The sequence below is a fragment of the Geotrypetes seraphini genome, chromosome 7 (genome assembly GCF_902459505.1).
Source record: "Geotrypetes seraphini chromosome 7, aGeoSer1.1, whole genome shotgun sequence".
NCBI classification, from domain to species: domain Eukaryota; kingdom Metazoa; phylum Chordata; class Amphibia; order Gymnophiona; family Dermophiidae; genus Geotrypetes; species Geotrypetes seraphini.
The window spans coordinates 98,123,362-98,147,471 of NC_047090.1; the positions used below are offsets into that span (position 1 = coordinate 98,123,362).

At 39.3% G+C, this 24,110-nt stretch overlaps 1 protein-coding gene across 13 annotated transcripts in view; it reads left to right on the forward strand.

The window, feature by feature from the left end:
- The window catches only part of GPHN (gephyrin), a 798,948-nt gene that overhangs the window by 537,580 nt on the left and 237,258 nt on the right, over window positions 1-24,110 (forward strand). For 3 of the 13 annotated variants that reach the window (XM_033950736.1, XM_033950737.1, XM_033950741.1), the window contains 2 exons: window positions 8,084-8,140; window positions 21,883-21,954. The exons of 5 other annotated variants lie outside the window; for them this stretch is intronic. In XM_033950736.1, the coding sequence (XP_033806627.1) occupies window positions 8,084-8,140; window positions 21,883-21,954 (129 nt within the window). The remainder of the gene's footprint in view (window positions 1-8,083; window positions 8,141-21,882; window positions 21,955-24,110) is intronic. 5 more of the 13 variants (XM_033950742.1, XM_033950746.1, XM_033950739.1 and 2 more) reach the window with 2 other exon arrangements.

A 24,110-nucleotide genomic window follows, 5' to 3' on the forward strand; every position in this document is an offset into this window, starting at 1 on the left:
TTGTAAAAAAGCTCAGAGATATGAAACTCTGAAGGGAAGGCTTTTAAACCTCCCTGAGAGAAGAGTTCACCTTCCAGTCATAGCAGCTTAGCAAGTCCATAGGGCACATTCAAAAACTCAAAAATGTTGTAAAAAAAGCACAAAACAAAATTTTAAATTCTTTCTACTTTGTAAGATTAATATCTTCACTTTGTTAAGATGAAAACTGCCACCACAGGTTACTTAGCTCTGTATGTTTGGGGGGACCCCCAAAGCAATATACAGAGCTAAGTAACCTGTAAGTAACCTGTAAGTTGGCACTTGGACGATCATCAGTTAAAAACGTCCAATGCCTATAATAAAACCGGGTTATGGACGTATTTATAAATGACCTATGACTTCGTAGTGCCGCTGAACAACCATAGCTAAACGGGGCATGCCAGGAGGAGTATCAAGGGCAGGATTTGGGCAGGACATGGGCAGGCTTAGACTTAGTCGTACTGCATGTATAACCGAAAGTTATACAGCACAGGATTGACAGAACTTGGACGTTGTGACTTAGACCAGTGGTTCCCAACCCTGTCCTGGAGGACCACCAGGCCAGTCTGATTTTTGGGACAGCCCTAATGAATATGCATGAGAGAGATTTGCTTATAATGGAGGTTACAGGCCATTATAAGCAAATCTGCCCCATGCATATTCATTAGGGCTATCCCAAAAACCCGATTGGCCTCGTGGTCCTCCAGGATAGGGTTGGGAACCACTGGCTTAGTCCATTTAAAACATGGTCTAAGTCACAAAAATCCACCTAAAGTGACCGGATAAGCACTGCAAACACATAATACAGACCCCTCACACACTACCCCAATGATCACTGACCCCCCCCCCCCATAAAAAATATTAATCACAACTTGAAAATTGTGCCTCCAGAACATCATCACCTGGCAGCCTGGCATAGGAAAGCCTAGTCATGCTGCACAGAGGCATCTTAAGCCATCTTGGGGTTGGGTTAGGGACCCATGGAGAGGAGGACCTATGCCCATAAGCCCCTGTAATCACTACATTGATATTCAAACATGTGCACTCCCCTATACACCCCAAAACCCTTTTTTACTAGCATATAAGTAGCTCCTGCAGCCATAAGGGCTATTGGGGTGGTAGATAAGTGGGTCTAGGGGATTCTGGCGGTGGTTTGGGGGGCTCACCATGACCTATAAGGGAGTTGTAGTGAGATGAAGACATGGCACCCTTTTTGTGAAGTTCACAGCAGTTCCCTGTAAGGTACCCCACTATTTAGGTGCCATGTCTGGGTGTTCAGTCCATCACTTTGCAGACCCCTTCCACATCCAACAGGGCTTGTTCTAGGTGTTTTTGAGTTGGACAGAAATGTGGTATAAAGATGGACAATTTAGCGACTTGGACGATTTTCGAAACGAAAAAATATTTGGACGTATTTTTTGAAAATGTGGCCTAAGCTGTTTTTTTACTTTGGACGACTTGCTACTTGGACGAAAACGGACTTAGACATTCCTTTCGATTATGCCCCTCTAACTGTAAGAGTCGCAGAAAAAAATAGGGTACTTGGAGGGCCACAGAAAAAAATAGTTAATGTCTTATTAAAGAAATGACAATATTGCATGAGGTAAAACTCTTTATACTTTATAAACCTTTCCTTTAACAATAATAATGACTGTATTGTTAATTCAACATTGCCTTGATAATGAATGTGACTGTTGGGCAGACTGGATGGACCATGCTGGTCTTTATCTACCATCATTTACTATGTTACTGGGAATTGGAATGAAGAATGGGGAAAGTGCAAAGGGTCTGCTGCAGACTAAGAAGGAACTGGCAGCAAATGTTAAAAACTTTACATGATGGTGTGCAGACCTGGTGGGAGGTGATGGGGGGGATGAAGGTACTGCCTGAATGAGCACTTGAGCAGCAGGACAGCACTAGAAAACAGAGCTGGAGAGTACATGCACTTGTGTATATTTCTGTGGTGGGGACAGTCTTAGAACTTACCTTTGAAAATCTGAGTGGAATGGAGATATCCATTGATAGACATGTACCTGTGTGCATACTAAGGGCTCCTTTTACTAAGCTGCGCTAACAGTTTTAGCGCGCACTATAATGCCGCACGCGCTAGACGCTAATGCCTCCATAGAGCTGGCGTTAGTTTTTCTGCGTAGCGCGGGGGTTAGCGCACGCTAATCTTCAGCGCGCGCTAAAAACGCCACCGCAGCTTAGTAAAAGGAGACCTAAGTGAAGAGGAGTTTTTAGCCTAGAAAATGTACTCTGCTAGCTATTAAAAAGTACCTGGAAAATTCCTTTAAACTCTGTCCTAATACTATATCCTTTCAGACATTCCAAAGAATGATAAATGTTTTTATTCTTCCATTCTTCCTCTGTATATTAAATTGCATTGGAAGCCAGGGGGAATTTTAAATTATGCACAATGGTTTCTCTGATTATTCAGGAAGAAGTGCCTGAATATATGAATGAATTGATTGACATCTCAAATTATAGTAAATAAAGACCGGTAGGTAATTATGGCTCCCTTTTATCAAGCCGCATTAGGGGTTTTTTTAGGGCTGGCCGCTGCGGTAAAAGCTCCAACGCTCATAGAATTCCTTTGAGTGTCGGAGCTTTTACTGCAGTGGCCAGCAATAAAAAACACTAACGCAGCTTCATAAAAGGGGGCCTATTTGGGACTGATGTTCCCCAGTCCTAGAGGGGTTATATTACAGTATATTCTCTTACTTTTTTGTATTTGTTAGCTAGATGGTTGAATGCTTTATCAGTACAACTGTATTACAGAAAGCCCTTAAGACCTATAATTTGTATAGATGTCAGTTGATTTAGAGGTAAAGCTTTTCTATGTGTTTTTTAAAGCATTTCCTTTTATAATTAACATGTTGTTTTCTTTAATTTTGTAATTCCTGGTTATCACCAGTCTTCTTGGAATATTGTAAATCGTATTGAACTCTTATTTGTGGCATGTTAGCAATTCCGAAGAACTGATGTAATGTAACATAAAACCTTGTAAATTTATACCTCTTAAATGCCTTTATCCCCCCCCTTATGGGGCAGTCCGTTCTTACATTTCTAGATTGTACTTGAGGCAATGAAGACTGAAAATGACTTGCCCAGCTTCCCTTTTCTTAACCCACTGCTGCAGAGCTGCCAGGTTCCAGGAGGAAAACTTTTTGCCAGTCTTAATTTGAAATCAGCAATTCAGGTCCCATATTGTACCAGGATGGGGTTGTCAGAAAACTTCCATCCTAGAACTGGGTAACTCCAGCTCTAATCATTAAGCCATTTCCTAGTCCCCAGGTTTACTCACAAATACTGGTGAAGTGAGGGTAAGAGGCGCCCGGGACGGTGGCCCGCCTCTCTGCCCACCCACTTCTGTGCCAAACCGCTCATACCCTCCCTTCCCACCCCCGTACTTCTTTTAAATTTTCACCAGTGCAAGCAGCTTCTCTGGCCTGCGCTGGCATTAGCTGCTTTCCCTCTGACATTACTTCCTTGCCCCACAACCCGGAAATGATTTCAGAGGGACCCAGGCCAGCATCAGCAGCAGGCTAGAGTAGTTGCTCGCACTGGCAAAGATTTTAAAGAGGTACAGGGGGTAGGGAAGGGAGGGCATGAGTTGGCATGGGGGGTGGAGAGGTGCCAGGGCAGTCCACCTCCCACCCCCCTTACTATGCCACTTCTCACAAACTATTACTACCACTGTGCCTATAGCTGGGCTCTATATTTTCCCTGCTACTTCTGGAAAGATGAAATGTCCTGGGGTAGGAAGGGACTGGTGAAAAAAGAAGTAAATCTGGGATAGTAAATAAGACCAAAAATATTATAATGCCCCTGTATTGCTCTATGGTGCATCCTCACCTTATGTATTGTGCTTACCTACCACTTACCTTAACTTCTGGAAGAAGCTAAAGACATATCTCTTCTCTGTAAAGCCAACCTCCTATCCTTTCACCTCTTCTCTTTGACAACCATAAGATATGTCTTAAAAAATGTAACCTCAAGAACCTGATCTAATTATTATTGTAAACCTTATAGATTCCTTATAGATAATTCATTCTATTGTATTTTGTCACCGTATCGCAAAAAAGATATAGTGAAATTAGAAAAAGTTCAAAGAACAGTGCCCAAAATGATAAAGGGGATGAAACTAGTCTCATATGAGGAAAAACTAAAGAGGTTGGGGATTTTCAGCTTGGAAAAGAGACAGTTGAGGGAAATATAATTGTGGTCTACAAAATCCTGTGTGGTGTAAAATGGGTAAGAGTAAATCGATTTTTCCCCTTTCAAAAAGTACAAAAACCAGGGAACACTCAATGAAATTACATGGGAATACTTTTAAAACAAATAGGAGGAAATATTTTATAGTCAAAGAATAGTTAAGCTCTGGAATGCCTTGCCAGAGGATGTGGTTACAGTAGTTAGCGTAGCTGTGTTTAAGAAAGTTTTGGACAAAAGTTCCTGGAGGAAAAGTCCATAGTCTGCTGTTGAGACAGACATGGGGGAAGACACTGCTTGCCATGGATAGGCCACTGTTGGAAACAGGAAACTAGGCTAGATGGGCCATTGGTCTGACCCAGTATGACTGTGGAGAGGGGTCCAAGGTAGAGGGGCCTACAAATATATGTTTACCTAGTGTAAGTCCAGCCCTGCATAAGACCAGTGTGATAACTGAAAATATTTTTGATTACCAGCTCTTTAACTAGAGTTCTGTCTTTATGGGTAATTCCTCTGGACTTGATCCTTAAGGTCTAGATAGTTCACGACATCACACTCTGATCATTAAATGAGTCTGTGTGGAGCATTTTTAAAAAGTAACACCAGTATCTTAAGTCCTGAATAGACAGCCAATGCATTTTTCAAGAATGTGACAAACACTCTACTGTTTCCTCAAAACAGCTACCATCCTAATTGCTAGGTTTCAGTCCATCCACAATCTCCTTAGCCCATTATTTAGAAGCCTGATACATAAAAGATTACAGTAATCTAAAATATAAGTCACAAGAGCATGTTCACAGAGACACGGACAAAAAAGATTTCAAATGCTTAAAGAATACATTCCACTGAAATTTGAGGCACAAAAAAATGCCTCTCTGTCCAGTAAAATGCCAAGATCCTTAATCAGCTCCTATGGGCAGCATCCCTCATCATCAGCTCCCCTGTTCAACTGATCCCAGTCAACATTCCCAAATGTCAACACCTCAGTCTTATGTGCATTATTAACTAAGAGACTATTCATGTACCAAACCACAGGCAGTTAATTGTGTCAAATCTTTAATACATTGTGAATTAACATAATCAATTTTAGTGTCTCAATGTGATTTTTGTTTGTGTATACATGTATGAACATCTATTGCTGCTGTTACTAGCAAATCAAGCATCATTGTGAAATAAACTACTTTGTACATTTAAGAATAAAGCAATGCATTTGTGAAGCAGGCAGTGTTCTGCATATATAAAATGCTATGCATATAATTTAAAGTGGGTCTGGCATTAAAATTTTCTTGTTGGGCAGCATGTTTTTTTTAATGGCAATGCATGCTATATCTGGCAGCACAAAACATTAGCCAATAAAGCATTAGCAGAAGAAAAGTCCTAAACAACCAAGATAATCAGTCTTATAAAAACTAAAGGATTTTTTTAATTGATGTGAAACTCCCTAAATCCCTAATTCTATATAGGACACCCAAGTTTGAGATTCATGCTTTTTTTTTTTTTTTTAATTGGCTTAATCAGTATGATAATTGACCGTGCCAGTTCTCAGCCAATCAAAAAAAAAAACAACATTAATTAATCAATTTAAGTTTTGCACCAAACTCTTAGGATGCCTAGTGATGCCTCCCACACCTAATGATGACTATCTGAAAAATTAGGTGTGGTTAGGTGAGGAGAATAGGTGTGGTCGAGTTTGACATCCAATATAGGCACCACCAAATTAGGCGACGGAAAAGCTAGCCTAATGGAGCAGCGCCTATGTCTAGAATGCCTAGCAATGCCTAAGTCTTCTTAGGTGCTGCTAGGTGTGATTCTGTAAATGGCGCCTAGCGATTGATTGACAACCGTGCTGAGCGGTGCTTAAAATGTAGGCACCGTTTATAGAATCTGGCCCTTGGTGCTTTAGTTGCTATTCTAACCTTGGAATCACCTTGATACGTTTCACATGAATTAAGTCATGTTCAAAATGTGTGTGTCTGGTTATTTTTGTTCAGACTTGGCACACCTAAACAGTGGCTTCTTAACCTTTATTTTCACACAGTTATGGAACAATTCTCTATACCTGGGCACCTCCATTTAGCTACCCTGAGGACATGCAGTAGGTGCCAATTCTGTATCGGAACCTGGGCTCCTAGGTTCTGTTATAGAATACAAGCATAACCCAGTGTCAGCATACCTAACATTCAGGCACCAGCAGATAACCAGCCATGGAGCGTAGTATATGTGCAGCCATCTAAATGCAGCAGGAACACGCAGAGCTTATAGTATATTCTGTAACTGGAAGCCCCAGCTAGTCCCACCCATTCTCCACCTCTTAGTATGTGCTATGAAGTTGAGAACAATACCTAGGCACTCTACTAGCATTTACATAGGGATATGCATGCCTACTTATGTAAGTGCTAGCATTCTAAACATTTGCATGCATAACACAGGTTATAGAATTGCCCTTTTAATGAAGAAATGTGGGAACCTATCTGGTTGCTGGACAGAATTGCAGAATTTTTACTTAGTTTTCTGGAAAATATTGACATTGTTATTTATGTTAATGCTTGCTGAGTTTAGTTGTTTTTCAGTCTCTTTATTATGGTTTGGTCAGCGAGAAACTAAACAGAACCGAGACCCAGCAGAGACAAAACTTTAAACATACAAGTTTGAAAGCAGTTTAGTTGAGCATATTCTGTCAAACAAGTTGTTGAATCTTTGAGTCTGTTGACCATGTTGTTTGCACTGGATCTCTAATCTGTTTAACTTCTTAATAGCTCTTTGGGCATTCCACTAAGCTCCATTTGTAAACCAGCAATGCCACATTAATTATTTGTATTTATTCTTGAAAACTGAGATATATTAGGATGTCTCCAAATATATTCTGCCCAGTAAATACCAATCAAGTCATATGACAGATACTGAAGGAAAAACACACGAAGCGCCTTATCATATTTTTATGGATGTCAAGAACTTTCAGGTGTCCAAATTTGGGAGTATTTTCTTTTATGTGAGTTAAAATATTAAAAAGATCCCAGTGGTAAAAACAAGTAACAGCAGTGGGAAGTCATGAACTTTCTCTTCTTCCATCCTTTAAATGTTTCAACATGATAATTTTTGGGAGTATCTTTGGTGGAAATAACTGATCTCCTGAACAATGCCCTCTAACATTAGGCACAATCATTGAAAACTGAGAACTAGAAATTAGAAAGCTTTTACACTTATATTTTTGAAGAGGTGGGAAAGAAGAATAAAAGAGATAGATACAATCACATCCCTATGCCGTCTAATGTGTTGCTGCTTATTTGGTTTGCTCATCTGCTTAGTTTATCCCTTATTTGCATAATAATCCTTTAAATTTTATAAAATAAATGTTATCATGCATTTTCTGATGAGGGAATTTGATAAAACAACATCAAAATAAAACCAAACATTACTTATTTGTGCATGTGTAGAAGATAAAATCTCAAACATGTTCAAAGGTTGAAACATTGGTTGAAAGAACAGTATAAGTCATTTAGGTATAAGCTCAGATACTTTTTATTCTTACAGGGAAAATATTATCCACAATATCTCAAAATCCTCCGAATCCAGTTTATGAATCCTAATCCTAGTTTTCAAAATTATAGTTGAAAATTAAACAAAGACAGTATTGGAAAACTGTAAAACAAACCAGCCTAGGAGAATAATGCATGACACCAGTTTGAAATTAAACAAACTGCCCTGATTCCTCATTCTAAAGACAAACAATACAACTAAAATCCAGTCATTTGTTGTCTTGCATGTATTGCTAACTGATGTGTGGAAATTTTTTTACGTTCACTTTTTTCCTTTATTCTTCTGTCTTTTTTACCCATCTCCCTTGTTGTAGCAAATTAGACGGCCGGATGAAAGCAAAGGAGTTTCTAGTAGAGTCGGATCCCTCAAAGTAAATATGTTTTAAAACATTTTTTGCAAGATTTCTCCATAGCCTAAGTTTTTGAGGCTTTTCTCCTTTTCCTATTCCTTCTTTTCCCCTTTCTTCCACAACCATCTCGCTATTCTTTACCATTCCATTTTCAGTTCAGCACTTTATCAGCCGTAGGGCCATCTTTTTCTTCTTTTGTTTCAGTCCACATGTAGGACAGCAAGCTGCAGGCAAGCTGCCAAATGACTAGACTTGAATGTCACAACTGAAAAGAGATAGTGACAGTCTCCTTAAGGTATCTTATAATTTGAGGATCCAGATTAAGCCTTTCCTCTGATTGATGTCACCTACTGTGCTCCAAATGCTTGCTGCACAGACAACTGCATGATTAATCATTTTCAGAGTGCAGTTTCGTTTTCACCTGAGTAATCAAACTATTATTTTAGAGTGTGAACCATTTGCAACTCTTTTCTGTACAAAGCCTGGTTGTGGGGACTGAGTTAAATTTATAATCATTTGAATTCAAAACATCAAAGCGATTTATAGCAATATATATAAAACAAACACATGATTAATATATCAATTAAAATGTGCTCTTGGCCAAACTACTAAACTATGGAGTATTCTGTTCCAATCTCAGAAAACCACAAATATGTTAGGTTTTCAGGATACATAGTTTGTATGCACACTGATACTCATTTTTGAATTGTACCCCATATAAGCCATTTGGGCATATGGCATTTATTAGTGATAGCTTGACTAACATGCAGTTGCAACCCTTAAGAACTGGATTCAATATGAATAGATTACATACTGTATCTATCTAAATTACTACAATTAGTAAGGGGGTAATTCTGTAATTGGGTACCTCCTTTTAAGTAAAGGGACCTAGATTAAGAACATAAGAATAGCCTTACTGGATTAAACCAATGGTCCATCTAGCCCAGTATCTCATCTTCACGTTGGCCAATCCAAGTTACAAAGCAGTTATTAAAGGGGTAATTCTGTAACTGGGTATCTCCTTTTAGGTAAAGGGGCCTAGGTTCCATTATAAAATACAGGTGTAACTAGTGAGCCCTGCCCATGTTCCATCCATGCACTGCCACTTTGTACACACCCTACTCCTGTCAGAATTATGCACTACTGCACAACACAGAATTTGCGCAGTTGCTCAGAATTCCCCTTATCTGCACATAATCTCCTACTTCCTTGATGGCGTCGCTTGAACGGGTCATGGCATTGGCAGCAATTTCCACACGCTGCCTGATGTTAACCTGGAAGCCTCTCTTCTGCTGCGGAGAGGCTTACGGGTTAATGGCAGGCAGTGCATAGGAATCGATGCTGTGAGGCATTGAAGAGAGTCCTGAGATGGGAAGGGGAAGAAGGAAAGACACTGCACAGAAGGAGAGAAAGAAGGAAAGATGGTGTTAAGGGGAATGGGAGAGAATGAAAGATGCCTAGAGGGAGGGAAAGGAGGAAAGATGCTGCACAGGAGGAGGGGAAGGGAGGAAGGAAAGATGGTGCACATGGAGGTAGAGAACAAGAATTGAACATGGGGTAGAGGAGAGGAAGGGACAGATGCAACAAAGAGATAGAAAGAGGTGAGAGGTAGAAATCCTGTATATGGTATAGGGAAGGGATACATGCATGGAGAAGGGGGAGAAAGATGTTGGAAATAAGGTGGAGGAAAGGGAGAGATGGTACATGGGAAGAGAGAAAGAAATGTTGCACATGATAATGGAAGAGAGAAAGAGAGGGATGCAGCATGGAGTGGAATAGAGAGGTTTGACCCAGGGCACAAGGCTGGGAGGAGAGAAAGAGATGGTGGACAATGGAAAAGAAACAGAACTGTTAGATATGACAGTGGAAGGAAGGAAAAGAATGCTGCATGTGGAAAGGGATGCAAAGGAGGGAGAGAGAGGGATGTTGGACATGGGGATGGATGAGAGGGAGGGAGAGAGACACAGGAGATGAAGGTAGATAAGGAAGGAGATGTTGGATCCAGGAGCAGAAAGGAGTGATGGAGTTATGCCTGCTAATGGGAGTGAGGGAAGAGAGTGGGAGAAATGCTGGACCATGGGGGAGAGTGCAGCAGGGAAGAGAGAAGGTACAATCAGATGTCAGGCTATGAGGGTGGAGAGGGAAGGAAGAAGGAGCGGATGTTGTACTATAAGAATGGAGGAAGAAAGACCCTGAGAGACCATGAGGGAGAGGCCAGGAGAGGGGGGAAAGGATGGTAAAGAAGCATGAAAGAACAATTATTACAGAGGGTTGAAATATGGACGTGCGGACTACATTGAAGTTGAAAGGGAATGAAGGGCTGAGGAGAGAATAAGATTGGGAATGGGAGATAAGGAAATTTGATAGGTAACCGAAAAGTGAAAAAGAGGAGAAGAGTAAGAAATAGGCAGAAAGCTAAAAAGGAATGATCAATTCAATAAGTTAGAGGCAGGTGTATTAAGGAAATAGACAGGAGAGAGGAGAAAAGACAAATGGATAGCAACTGCTTGAAGGAAAATTAGCAGATGATTTGAAAGCAGATCAGAGAAACTGAAAGCAACATGATGGAAAAATAAAACGTCTAGACAAAAAAAGATAGGAAAAAATCATTTTATTTTGAATGTTTTAATTGGAATATGGATAATTAGCACAAATATTGTTTACATTTTGACAAATAAACTTGCAGAATTTGCAAATTTTTTGTGCAGAATTCTGCCAGGAGTAACCCCCCTTACAAATATTTGTTATGAAAGTTAAGAGGGTATTTGCAGAATAGTGTCTGGACAACATATAGGCATGTATCTGCTAGTGTTCTAAGCAAAACAAAAGAAAAGATGGTCCTCTTGGGGGTCAGATACTAATATTCTAAACACTTACATGTGTAAATGTGAGCACCTTGGTTATAGAATTGCCCTGTAAATGCAGAAAGAGATAATTAGTGCTGATTCCCATTTCAGTCCAATATACACATTACAGAAAAGATTGCACAGCAAAGAGAATGTGATCATACTCGACATACCCTGTCTAAAGACTGTGGTTCATTATTCTCGTGGCAGGCACAAAGTTAACCCATCTGGAAAGACTGTCACAAAAAGAAATTTAAGACTTGGTACCCAGTGTTTAGTTCACGCATCCGGACTGTGCCTAAAACTTCCACATATTGCCACAAACATAGGTTTGCCCTGATCTGAGATGTATATAATTTACAATCAACCTATGTAAAACAAGCATTTCAGAGGGAAATAAACTAAGCAGTTTGCTGATAATTTGTTAAATTTCAATATCAAGAACTTCAGTTTCACTGATCCTGTTTCCCAAACAATTATAATTTTTCTCAAAGGTAGATTTATTTTTCAAAGTATACAAGGTCAGTTATACAATAACTGTAAGACCGACCTTGGTTTCTTCATATCTACTCCAGTATGCTCTGGCACTCAGAGTAAGGTGACTATAAATGCAGGGATAAGCTCAGCATGTTTTAGTTTTTCCCCCAATCTATTCATGGAGTTCCCGTTTCATAAGTATAGTCCATTGTAGTCCTGGTTTTTTTTAGTTTTTAAAGGTATCTCTATTAAACCAATGAGATACAACTGACACAAAAACAATTAGCTAAAAGAAACATTTCCCAGTCGGTGCAACATGGCAACAAACAGTATTACCTTCATTTTTAAATATAGTTTTAGAATAAAACTACCCGTCCCCACCCCCACATCTTAATTAAGTCCCATACCCACAATGCACTATTCAACCATTACACCAGAATGCTAAAGCCAAGAACCACTACAATTTTATAGTCCTTGTTAACAGTGAAAAGAAACCCAATCTACGAATAGTGGAATGTTTTCATTGAGCTAGAGTTAAAATGAGCAGCTAGCCAAAAGTATGAACCAAGAGACTTGAAAGTCTAATAGAAACTGCTACCAGTGTCCAATCAGCTACATGGGCTATAAGCAACTCATGAGTAGGTTAAGTGAAAGCAAAGGGAGACTCATAAGCAATGGGAAATTGGAGCTTTTTGGAATTTTTTCTGTGTAAGTCCATGGAGTTCTAAGGTGAATGCTAAATGAAAATGTGAAGTTGCTTGTCTTCTTCATATGGTATCTGAAGAGACTGTTCTGTCAATACATTAAAGTTATTATGCTAAAAAAAGGAAAAGGAGAAAAAGATTAATTTTTTTTGGTTTTCATGATAAAAGCTCATTTGTGCTAGTTATAAGTTAATGTTTTATGAAGCTGAAATTTTTTGAACTGTTACTTTTTTCTTTTCACCACTCTAGTGGCATATTTAGGGTAGGCTATGTAGGGTGGCTTCCTCGGTACAGCCTACAAAGGGGGTCAAAGTAAGGTGCAGGTAATCACAGAAGCACTGGCATACAGGAAGTACTTTGTAAAACATGTGCTGGTGACAAAGGTTTATAATTACACCACTGTTGGGGTGTATATAATGTAACGACCAAATGTTTCTGTAAATCCCAGTTGGTAAACAGCTTAAATAAAAGCATTTAAATAATTAACCTTATAATAGGATGAGAAGGCAAGTGAAAAAGGTATAGAAAGTCTAAATGGTGATAACTTGGTTTTCTTCTTGGCTTGTTTATTTTTTATTTTGTAAATGTGTTGAAAAAAAAAAACTCAAGCAAAATCACATTTAATACAGCAGTCTAGTCAATCACAATCAAAGGCACACAGCATTTGCAGAAATCACAGGAATTCAAACAATAACCTAGGTTCAGAATTTCAGGGGAGAAACAAAGAAAATACTAGGAATATCAGAAAGAAAAAAAAATAACATATGAAATAGAAAGAAAAGGCTTGTATATTTTTAAAACAAATTTTCCCCCTGAAATAGCACATGTTTTATTTTCATGTACCTATTCGCACAGTTGAATGCAACTGGAAACAAAGCAAATCTTTGTTCATCTGCTGTTTTAAGCAGCAATACTAATAAAAATATACAGTATGTTAGGTTACTTAGTTGACAGTTAAATAAACTCATTAAGCTCCCCATTTTAGGCTGGTCCAAGGGCTCAGGTGGCAAATGTTGGGTACTGCAATACAGTAGGGCCCAGTTCAGTTCCCAAGTCAGGTCTTCCACCACCTGAGTTAACTGTGGCTGAAAATGCAGCTGAGGTAGCATTCACAGCTCCAAGGGCAATTGAGTCATGGCCATCGCTTAAAAATGACATCCAGAGGCTAGATTTAGGAGCTATGATTGCAGGATTCATAAGAACCAATGGTCCATCTAGCCCAGTAGCCAGTCTTCACGATGGCCAATCCAGGTCACTAGTGCGTTGCAAAAACTCAAATAGTAGCAACATTCCATGCTACCAATCCAGGGCAAGCAGTGGCTTCCCCCATGTCTTTATCAATAACAGACTATGGACGTTTCCTCCAGGAAATTGTCCAAACTCTTCTTAAACCCAGTTTCGTTAACTGCTTTTACTACAACCTCTGGCAACACATTCCACAGCATAACTATTCTCTGAGTAAATAAATATTTCCTTCTATTGGTTTTAAAAGTATTTCCCTGTAACTTCATCAAGTGTCCCCTAGTAGTTGTAATTTTTGACAAAGTAAAAAATCGATCCACTTATGCGCGTTCTACACCACTCAGGATTTTGTAGACTTCAATCACATCTCCTCTCAGCCATGTCTTTTCCAAGCTGAAGAGCCCTAACCTCTTTAGTCTTTCCTCTTATGAGAGGAGTTCCATCCCCTTTATCATCTTGGTCATTTTTCTTTGAACCTTTTCTAGTTCCACTATGTCTTTTTTGAGATAAGCTAACCAGAACTGAACTCAATGCTCAAGGTGAAGTCACACCATGCAGTAATACAGAGACATTATAACATTCTTAGTCTTGTCAGCCATCCCTTTTTAAAACAATTCCTAGCATCCTGTTTGCTTTTTAAGCCACTGCCTCCACTCATTGGGCATAGGGTTTCAGCGTATTGTCTACAACAGGGGTGTCCAATGTCGGTCCTCGAGGGCCGCAATCCAGTCGGGTTTTTAGGATTTCCCCAATGAATATGCATTGAAAGCAGTGCATGTATATAGATCTCATGCATATTTATTGGGGAAATCCTAAAAACCCGACTGGATTGCGGCCCTCGAGGACCGACATTGGACACCCCTGGTCTACAATGATGCCAAGATCTTATTCTTGGGTGCTGACCCTCCAAGATAGAACCTAGGGTCTGATGAACCCCCCAAGGTAGACCCTAGGATCTGGTATGATTTGGGTTATTCTTCCCAATGTGCATCACTTTGTGCACATTAAATTTCATCTGCCATTTGAACGCATTTTAACATCGTTCCAGTTTCAAGATCATTCATAAATAAGTTAAATATCACTGGTCCAAGTACAGATCCCTGCAGCACTCCACTATTTACCCACTTCCATTAAGAAAAATCACCATTTAACCCTATCCTCTGTTTTCTGTCTGATAACCAATTCCTAATCCACAACTGAACATCGCCTCCTATCCCATGGCTCTTTAAGTTTCTCAGGAGCTTTCGGAAAATGTAGTTACACTACATCAACTGGCTCACCTTTATCCACATGTTTATTCATACAAATTGGTGAGGCAAGATCTCCCTTGGCTGAACCCATGCTGACTCTGTCCCATTAAATTATGTTTGTCTTTGTGTTCCACAATTTTATTTTTTTAAAATAATTGTTTCCACTATTTTGCCCAGCACTGAAGTCAGGCTTCAGGTACTACAGATAATTTTAGCAACAGGTTACAGATCACTAACAGCAGGTCAGCAATTTCATGTTTGAGCTATTTCAGTACCCTGGGATGTATACCATCTGGTCCAGATGATTTATTACTTTTTAACTTGTCAGTTTGGCTTAGTATATCTTCCAAATTCACCAAGATTTCTTTCAGTTCCTCTGCATCATCACCCTTGAAAACCATTAACAGTTCAGGAAGATCTCTTACATCATCTTTCATAAAGATCAAAGCACTGAATTCATTTATTCTCTCCGCTATGGACTTATCTTCCCTGAGGACCCCTTTTACTCTTTGATCATCCATTGGTCACACAGATTTCCCTCACAGGTTTTCTGATGTACCTAAAAAAAAATTGTTACTATAGGTTTTTGCCTATTTACATGTTTCTCTTCATATTCTTTCTTAGATTTTTTATCAATGCTTTGCATATAATTTGCCAGTTCTTATGTCTCTTCTTATTTTCTTTATTTGGATCCTTTTTCTATTCTTTAAAGGATGCTTTTTTGGGCTCTAATACCCTCTTTCACTTTACCTTTTAACCACACCGGCTCTGTTTACTTTCCACTTTGTTAATTCGTGGAATACATCTGGTCTGTGTTTCCATGATGACATTTTAAAATATCAGATATGCAAACAATGAAAAAAGTCCTTCTCATTTTTCAACCAGCAAAATTTAGGACTTGTAAACACAATTGTCTCCAATGTGTTTGTAATGCACTATGCAGAAAAGCTCTCAGACGCCTGCGCTGATTACTCACAAGAATTTAAATCAGCTATTAGCAGGTGAATGGTATCTTTCATTGAGCTTAATGCATGCTATTTTTTCATTTGATTTTAGTTTTATAATAAAATTCTTCTATATATAGTGCTTAATAGCATCAATATTAATCATGACAGAGACCAGCACTTATCTTAGAGTCTGTCAGCCGGTTCTTTTGTCATATATGCTTGTAGCCTTGTTCATGGCCCAACGGGACCCGTTTCGCCAATTTATTGGCTTCTTCAGGGGTCTACGTTCCAGCTACAAGAATAAATTAACTTATTAAAACTACTATTACAATACAACATATAAGAGTCAACTAACAAACAATAGAAGAAATTACTCACTGAACAGCTTTGCTTCTGTTCATAAGCAAAAAATGGCGCCGGCGATTGTCGGACGCCACACATGCACTATTTAACCAAATGTTAGTGATGTCATCATTATTTAAATGCATGTGTATTAAGCATTGTTTTTTTTTAAAAAGTTTATACTCATTCATCTTTATAAACAAGAAAAAAGAACACCAATTCATTGACACGTTCTACCCTGCCGGCTTCAAAGTGCCCAGTCTGAAAATCCAACGTGATTCGCATTAATGTAGCTTTTTTTGTTTATCATATTGGATTTTCAGACAATTGTGTTTACAAGTCCTAAATTTTGCTGTTTTTAAAATATCATCCACGCCTGATTTACAGTCCTAACCTTTGCCACCGATACTTTTAGCTTCTTTTTAACCATTTCCTCATTTTATCTTAGTCGCCCTTTCGAAAATTAAATGCTGCTACAGTAGATTTCTTTAGCAACATCACTCCAGATATTAGCCGAAATTTGATCACGTTATGATCACTGTTTTTTTTCCCATACTATGCCTTGCATTCTCGTACACAGTTACTTCCTATACTATGCCTTGCATTCCACTAAGGACCGAATCTAAAATAGCTCTTCCTCTTGTCAGTTCCTGGACCAGTTGCTCCAAGAAGCAGTCATTTATGACACCTAGGAATTTTACCTCCCTAGCACTCTCTGATGTAACATTTATCCAGTCAATGTTGGGGTAATTGAAATCACAACACTATACTCTTTCAGGAATCCCTACTATTCACACACACACACAAAAAAAAAAATATATATATATATATATTTTATGGTGGAGAAAAAAGATCTGTTATTCTTCATAGATCAGAAAAAACTCCAGCATATTCCAACAATCTCAGTGTCTTAAATATTAATGTCTAAATCTTGTAACGTCAGGATTCACTGTAGACAAATATCCCCAACAAATGCAGGCACTCATATACTATATCAAGTACTAAGCTTTAAAGTATTTAGCTGATTTCTCAGAGTGTTGCTTTCAATCCATCAGATAGTAGAAAGACAGTCCACAGATCTGCAACCCAACAGAGAGTACTGGTTTCACCCAATAGCTGCTTCTGGGGTTGGGAAACTGGGGCTCCCTGTTGGGTTGTAGATCTGTGGATCAAGTTTCTGCCATCTGTTGGACTTAAAGCAACACTCTAAGAAATCAGCTAAGTACTTTAAAGCTTAGCACTTGATATGGTATATAAGTGCCTGCATTTGTTGGGGATATTTGTCTACAGTGAATCCTGAAGTTATATGATTTAGACATTGATATTTAAGACATTGAGATTAAAATTACCTTTGAGATTGTTGGAATATGGTAGAGTTTTTCTGATCTATTAAGAATAACAGATCTTTTTCTCCAGCATAAATTTTTTTTCTTTTCTGTGGATAGTAGGGAATCCTGATAGATTATAGTATTTAGGGGTGTTGAACATTTGTATATTATTGTGATGAGTTAGCATTCCTGCTTCCTATTTATTGTGGCATTAGTAATTGAAATCACCCATTATTATAATGTTGAACAATTTGCTAGCTTTCCTAATCTCTGAAAACATTTCTTCATCTGTCTGCTCATTCTGTCCCGGGGGATAGTAGTATAACCCTACCTATATATTTCTTCCCTTTACACATGGAATTTCTATCCATTTGGATTCTACACTGCTATCTATATCATGCAGAATTTTGTTTGTTTCAATTCCCTCTTTAACATATTGCGCAACCCCCCTCCCCCTCCAATTTGATCTACTCTATCCTTGTAATATAATTTATACCTAGATAATACAGTGTCTCATTGATTGTCCTCCTTCCACCAGGTCTCTGAGATGCCTATTACTGTATATCTGCATCTTCATTCAGTGCTATATACTCTAACTCTCCTTGTAACTTTTTTCCTTGTATCTATAGCCTGTTCAGAAGATGACAGGGATAATTTGAGTCCCTTACACTTCCTTCCTCTTAAACACTCTATTGAGACTCCCTAAATATCCTGTTTCAATAGTATCCTTCATGGTACACCACACCGATCCATCCGCTCCTAGGCAGCTGTCAGCTTTCCCTCCCATCTCAGTTTAAAAGCTGCTCTATCTCGTTTTCAAAACGTTAGCACTAGCAGACTACTTTCATACCGGTTAAGGTGAAGTTCATCCTTTCAGAATAAGCTCCCCCTTTCCCAGAAGGTTACCCAGTTCCTAACAAATCTAAAACCCTCATTCCTGTACCATCGTCTCAACTATGCATTGAGACTTCAGAGTTCTGCCTACCTCTTGGGTTCTGCATGTGGAACTGGGAGCATTTCTGAATATGCTACTTTGGAGGATCTGGAATTCAGCTTTCTACCTAAGAGCCTAAATTTGGCTTCCAGAAGCTCCCTCCCACATTTTCCTATGTCATTGGTACCCACATGTACTAAGAGAGTTGGCTTCTCCCCAGCACTATCTAAAATCCTATCTAAGTGGCACGTAAGGTCCACTATCTTCACGCCCATCAGCCATCCAGCTATCTACATGCCTAATCACCAACTACAACAGCTGTCCTTCCCTCCTGAGCAGAAGCCTCTGGAGACACATCTTCGATATGAGAGGATATTGCATCCCCTGGTGGACAGGTCCTGGCTAAAGGATTATTTCCTACTTCACAAGAGTGATGCTCTCCTTTTAGGAGACCTCCCTCCTCCAAGGCAGACTAGAGGTGGGACTTCTCTACAACATCCCTGTAGGTCTCATCTATGTACTTCTCTGTCTTCCTCAGCTCCTCCCAGTCTGCTACTCTAGCCTCAAAGGAATAGACTCATTCTCTGAGTGCTAGGAGCTCTTTGCAGCGAGCACATACATATTACTTTTCACCAACTAGGAAATAATCATACATGTAACACTTAGTGCAAAAGAATGGATAACACCTCTTTTGCTGCTGGACTACTGTCTGCATCTTATTATTGAGCTGATTAATTAAACCCTATTAAGGTACTAGGAATATATTAGACTAGTATAGAGAGGCTTAGGATTATATTGTATGTTTTATTTACTGTTTGATTCTTAGCAGGTAATGAAATATAATAAGAATATGTAATAGAGTTCTCCTGTTGTCCTAATTAGAACAATTTACTATAAATTAGGACTTTAAGTAAAGAAATGAGCTAGGGATCCTATTGCATGACCACTGACTCAGAACTGTTGTTACAGTGGCCAGATTAGCTATTTGGAGGCAAGAGGGTGATTCTCTTCATAAAGATGGTTTTTAAAAGTCCTAATACATAAATATAAAATGGGGGGAAATCCTGTGTAGTTGCAAATGAAGGCTCATGATGCTAAATGCACACCTTATGATGAGCCAGAGGAAACTACCAGGTCAAAAAATTCACCCATTGCATTCTAGTTTGTGTTTAATTCCTTATGATATATTTGCATTTGAAGATTTTGAAAGCCCCTCCTGCTTAGCTTTTCTCTTAAAGAATATATAGAAATCTCAGGACACTCCTATGCTGAGCTATATCAGTGCCCCAAGGAGACATTGCTCTACATAAAACATAAAAACCACATACAACCAGCTGAGAATAGCTGATAGAAAATATCAGCTATTATGTGGCCATAATTAAATGCAAAAATCCAAAAATATCACTCCAAAACAAAAGCGCCACACAAGCCAAGAAAGCTAGCTTATTACTTAAGAGAAAGAAAAGCCTCAGACAAATGGAGAGGTGTACCCACACTCTTCCACCCAAGCATCATAGGCAAAGTTTAAATTTAGCAGGTGGGAGCAAAAAATAGCCGAGAATGGTAAAAACTACTGAACACAAACAGGCTAGGCCGAAAGCAGCAGTTAGGATCTGCGTACTGATAGCCTGGATTTGGCGCTAAGGCCCTGATGCAGTGGTTACCGGCCACGAAATGATCGTCGGCCTGGCCTGTTTGTGTTCAGTGGTTTTTACCATTAATCATTCTCGGGGGGGGGGGGAGGGGGGTTGCTTCCACCTGCTAACTTTAAACTTGTGCGAAAGTTTTTTGTCTATGATGCTTGGGTGGAAGAGTGTGAGTACACCTCTCCGTTTGTCTGAGGCTTTTCTTTCGCTTAAATAATAAGCTAGCTTTCTTGGCTGTTTTGGAGTGGTATTTTTGGATTACACTTCCCTCCATTCTTCCCTGTTTTTTGTGACCATAATTAAATGTGCACGTGCTTTATTCTGAAATACTGTACAAAAAGGAGAAACAAGATATATAACACAAAAAAAAAATCCATGCAGGAAGCAACAATGCCAAGAGAGAAATCAATATTTTTGAAGAATCTAGTTATTACTGTCATTTTATGGTGTTAGAAGAAAGTTCTTCTTATTAATCTCATTCTTATGACATGCCAGTGGCTGAAAAAGCCTATTTAAGTCATTGAAACCAGAGGCCTTTCCTTTGGTTTAGCATACCAGAGACTTAGGTTTGATTATGGCACCTGGCTGCTCAGGGCATGCGTGCTGCAGGCATAATTTGTAGCCTATCTCCTGGAATGCCAAAATGGAAGGAGTCAGCCAGCCCTCTAAAATGCTACTCACCAGTTAAATTGAGCAGAAACTTCTGCTAGATAGTGGGACAAAATGATGTGTTTCCCCCTGCTCCATTTGCAAACTCATGTATGTCTGTCTCTTTATAGACTGGATATGAGAAGGCACAAAATAGTTGGAGCAACTTCTGATAGAGCTGAAAGCCCAAGAGCATAAGAAGAGGTTATATAGGAAAGTAAAGCACGAAAGAAAAGAATAGTAAGGATAGAGGATAGCTAGAAAATACAGCCTGTTTGTTCATTTAAATATTTGACATTCTTTCACTTGATTTCCTTTTAGTGCTTCTGAAACACTAATGGCTTCTTTTTTTCCGTTTTGCACTCTGCCCTCTCCTCATCTTTCCTGCCTCTCTTTCTGTTTGTTCCAGGACAAGCCATCCTCTTAGTTCCCTAATACAGCTTAGGCTGCAGCTCTTTTGTGATAATGTTATTTCACTGAACACAGGGGAATAGGGATAATTATACACCTTTTCTAACTGGAGAATTAAACTCTTAGTGTGATTTCAGTGTAGGGCAAAGAGGCTGCTCCTTCTGTATCCATAACCTGTAGCACTCTTCGCTGTCTTTCAGTGAACTGAAATAATTTTTTGCATTTTATAATGGTTTCAAAGGGGAGGACTGTGCATTTTTGCAGTGTTGAAAAGAGGGTGATAATCGCATAGCCATAATAAATTGCTACCTTTATTTTTATAGAGTAGAACAAAGTTTATTGCAGTTCAAAAACTATAGATAGTAAGACTAGATATTCCATTTGGAGATGTTTTAAATGTGTATAATTACCTCTTGTTATAGCATTCAAAATTATGGAATCATTCTTTTCCTCTCACCTCTTCTATTTTCCAACTTATGAACGTACATGCAAGGCTTGTATTTAAATTATTCCACTGGAACATCAAAGTGATGGTTTGAGGAATTGGAATCAATTGATTGGTCTTTGCTATATTTGTCCATCAGATGTCAATGACTTCATTAAAAAATATAAGCTGAACAAAGTTTGGGGCTAATTTTTCCCAGTTGATATACCTCTAAAATCAGAATCTATGGCAGGAAAATGTTAAGCTGTTACTGTGTTTAGAAAAGGTCAACTGTGTTTGTTTATCAGTGCTGAGGAGGAAAAATAAATCCTGTGCACTTTTCCTTTATAAGAAAAAATACGTTGGTTTTCAATTTGATAGTTTTTTTTATTGGCATGTGTAATTATGTGTTTGTTGAAGAAAAGAAAATAACTTGATGTTTTCAAATGTTTGCTGATGGCAGTGAGCAATGTGTAATGATGTGACTTTTTTAAAGCAAACACAAAAAAAATTTACAAAAAAGGTTACCTTTTTTTCAATTCATTTTCTGATGTTTACATGTAGCTCCATCGAAAGCTGGAGGAGCTCAGAGATCATCTAGAAGGAAATGTGAAAGGATGCTCTCTCCGAGTAAATGTACGATTTCACTCGGTGATTTATATTATTATTACTCTTTTTTTTCTGGCTGGTAACACCAAATCTGATTGGTTTGTCCTTTCATCCCCATTTCTCCTTTCTCTCTCTCTCTCTCTCTCTCTCTCTCCCTCTCTCTTTCTCTTTCTATTTCTTTCATTCGTAGCCGGGGTTTCATTCTGATGCTGGCATAGGTTCCTAACATAAACTAATGTTGTTTATGAAATTAAACCTTAACTTGCTTCAATTGGTCCCAAAAAAAGGTTTGACTGATCTACCAAAATTAATAAACTCCTGTGGGCTGAAGAGAGACTGAAACAAAAATAATCCCTTTCCAAAATCAAAAGTTAAGCAAGAAGCATCCCAAGTGCAAAAATTATTATAATCTTGTCAGTTTATAAAAATGAAACATTTGAGATGCAAATGATAATGGAAACATTTATTTCTTTTTTATGTACAGAATTAAATTGTTGGCAATCAACATGCTGAACTTGGGTTAGTAGGAGACCTTTAAAACCTTTCAAAGTGGACTGGCCTGATCATTCAGTAGGAATTCTTCTCATTGTCATGTGGAAAGGCTTCATTCAGGCTACATGCACATTGCAAGGGATACAGGCAAAAGCTTTGGATATAACAGAACCACCAGATCTCAAATTTTGATACAGCAACAAAATTTTCAACTATAAATATTCCTAATATCTGTGAATCATACCTGTTCCTTATAACAAGCTTTTGCTAATAGCATTTGATTCAAGTGGATGTGGTCCCTATAAAGTGGACCTGAAAATGGCTTGACTTATAAATTCAGATCATCAAAGCCCTTTAAGCCAAATGAGAACGTATAAAGAGTATTCCAAAGATTCAATTTACTTACGGGTAGTCAGTCTCTGCAAATAATAGCAAGTTTTAGTCATATATCCATGGCCGGATTCTATAAATGCATTCAAAATTGGGCACCAGAAAAGACTGGCATTACTGTATTTTTTGCTCCATAAGATGCACCTGACCATAAGACACACCCTAGATATAGAGGAGGAAAACAAATAAAAAAAACCCATTCTGAACCAAATTCTTCCTGCCAGGCTCTGCACCCAACCCCACACTCTTTGCCAGGCTCTGCACCCTGTCCCCCCTCCCTGCCAGGCTCTGTACCCTGTCCCCCCCTCTGGTGGTCTAGTGGTAGGCAGGGACAGGGCACAGGGCGGGCAAAGACAGGGCACAGAGCAGGCAGGCCTAGTGACAGGCAGGCAGGCCTAGTGGCCTAGTGACAGGCAAGCAGGCAGGCCCCATACCCCCCCACGTACCCACAGTACCTTAAATCATCCCCCCACGTATCCTCAGTACCTTTTTTAATCATCCCCCGTACCTTTATTCATACCCCCTTGTACCTTTTTAATCATACCTCCCTTTGTATCTTTAATCATACCCCACCTTGTACCTTTTTAATCATACCCGCCTTGTACCTTTTTAATCATACCCCCTTTGTACCTTTAATCATACCCCCGTGCCTTTTTTTTTTTTTTTAAACCGTGTACCTTTTTTAATTCTTCCCTTCCTCCCTCGTTGGCTTCTTACTGTTTTTTGGGCAGCAGGTGCATGAGTCAGGAGCACGGACGTCAGGATCAAGCTTTACACGCTCCCGCTTGGGCCTGCGCTGCTTTCCTAATGGCTGCCGACAGTTCTCACGAGTCCCGCAAGAACTGCAGAAAGCCATTCAGAAAGCAGTGCGGGCCCGAGTGGGAGCGTGTAAAGCTTGGTCCTGATGTCCACGCTCCTGACTCGTGTGCCTGCTGCCCAGAAATAGTAAGGAGCCGTCGAGGGAGGGATATACACTGGACTACCAGGCTGCTTGAAAAAGGTACAGTGGAGGCGACGACGGAGATGGGGGGAAGGGGTTGTTTTGAAAAGGTGGTCCAGCGGCGGTGTTTAAAAGGTGCTGCGGTGCGGGGGAGCGTCATTTAAAAAGGTGGTGTGGCTGGTGCACGCGGGGGGTTGTTTTACAGCTGTACAGGGGCGGCGTTTAAAAAGGTGGTGCGATTGGTGCGCGGAGGGGGGAGTTTTGCAGCTGTACGGGGGATACAAATTTTGCATCTTCGCTTCATAAGACGCACCGAGATTTCCACCCACTTTTGGGTGGAAAAAAAGTACATCTTATGGAG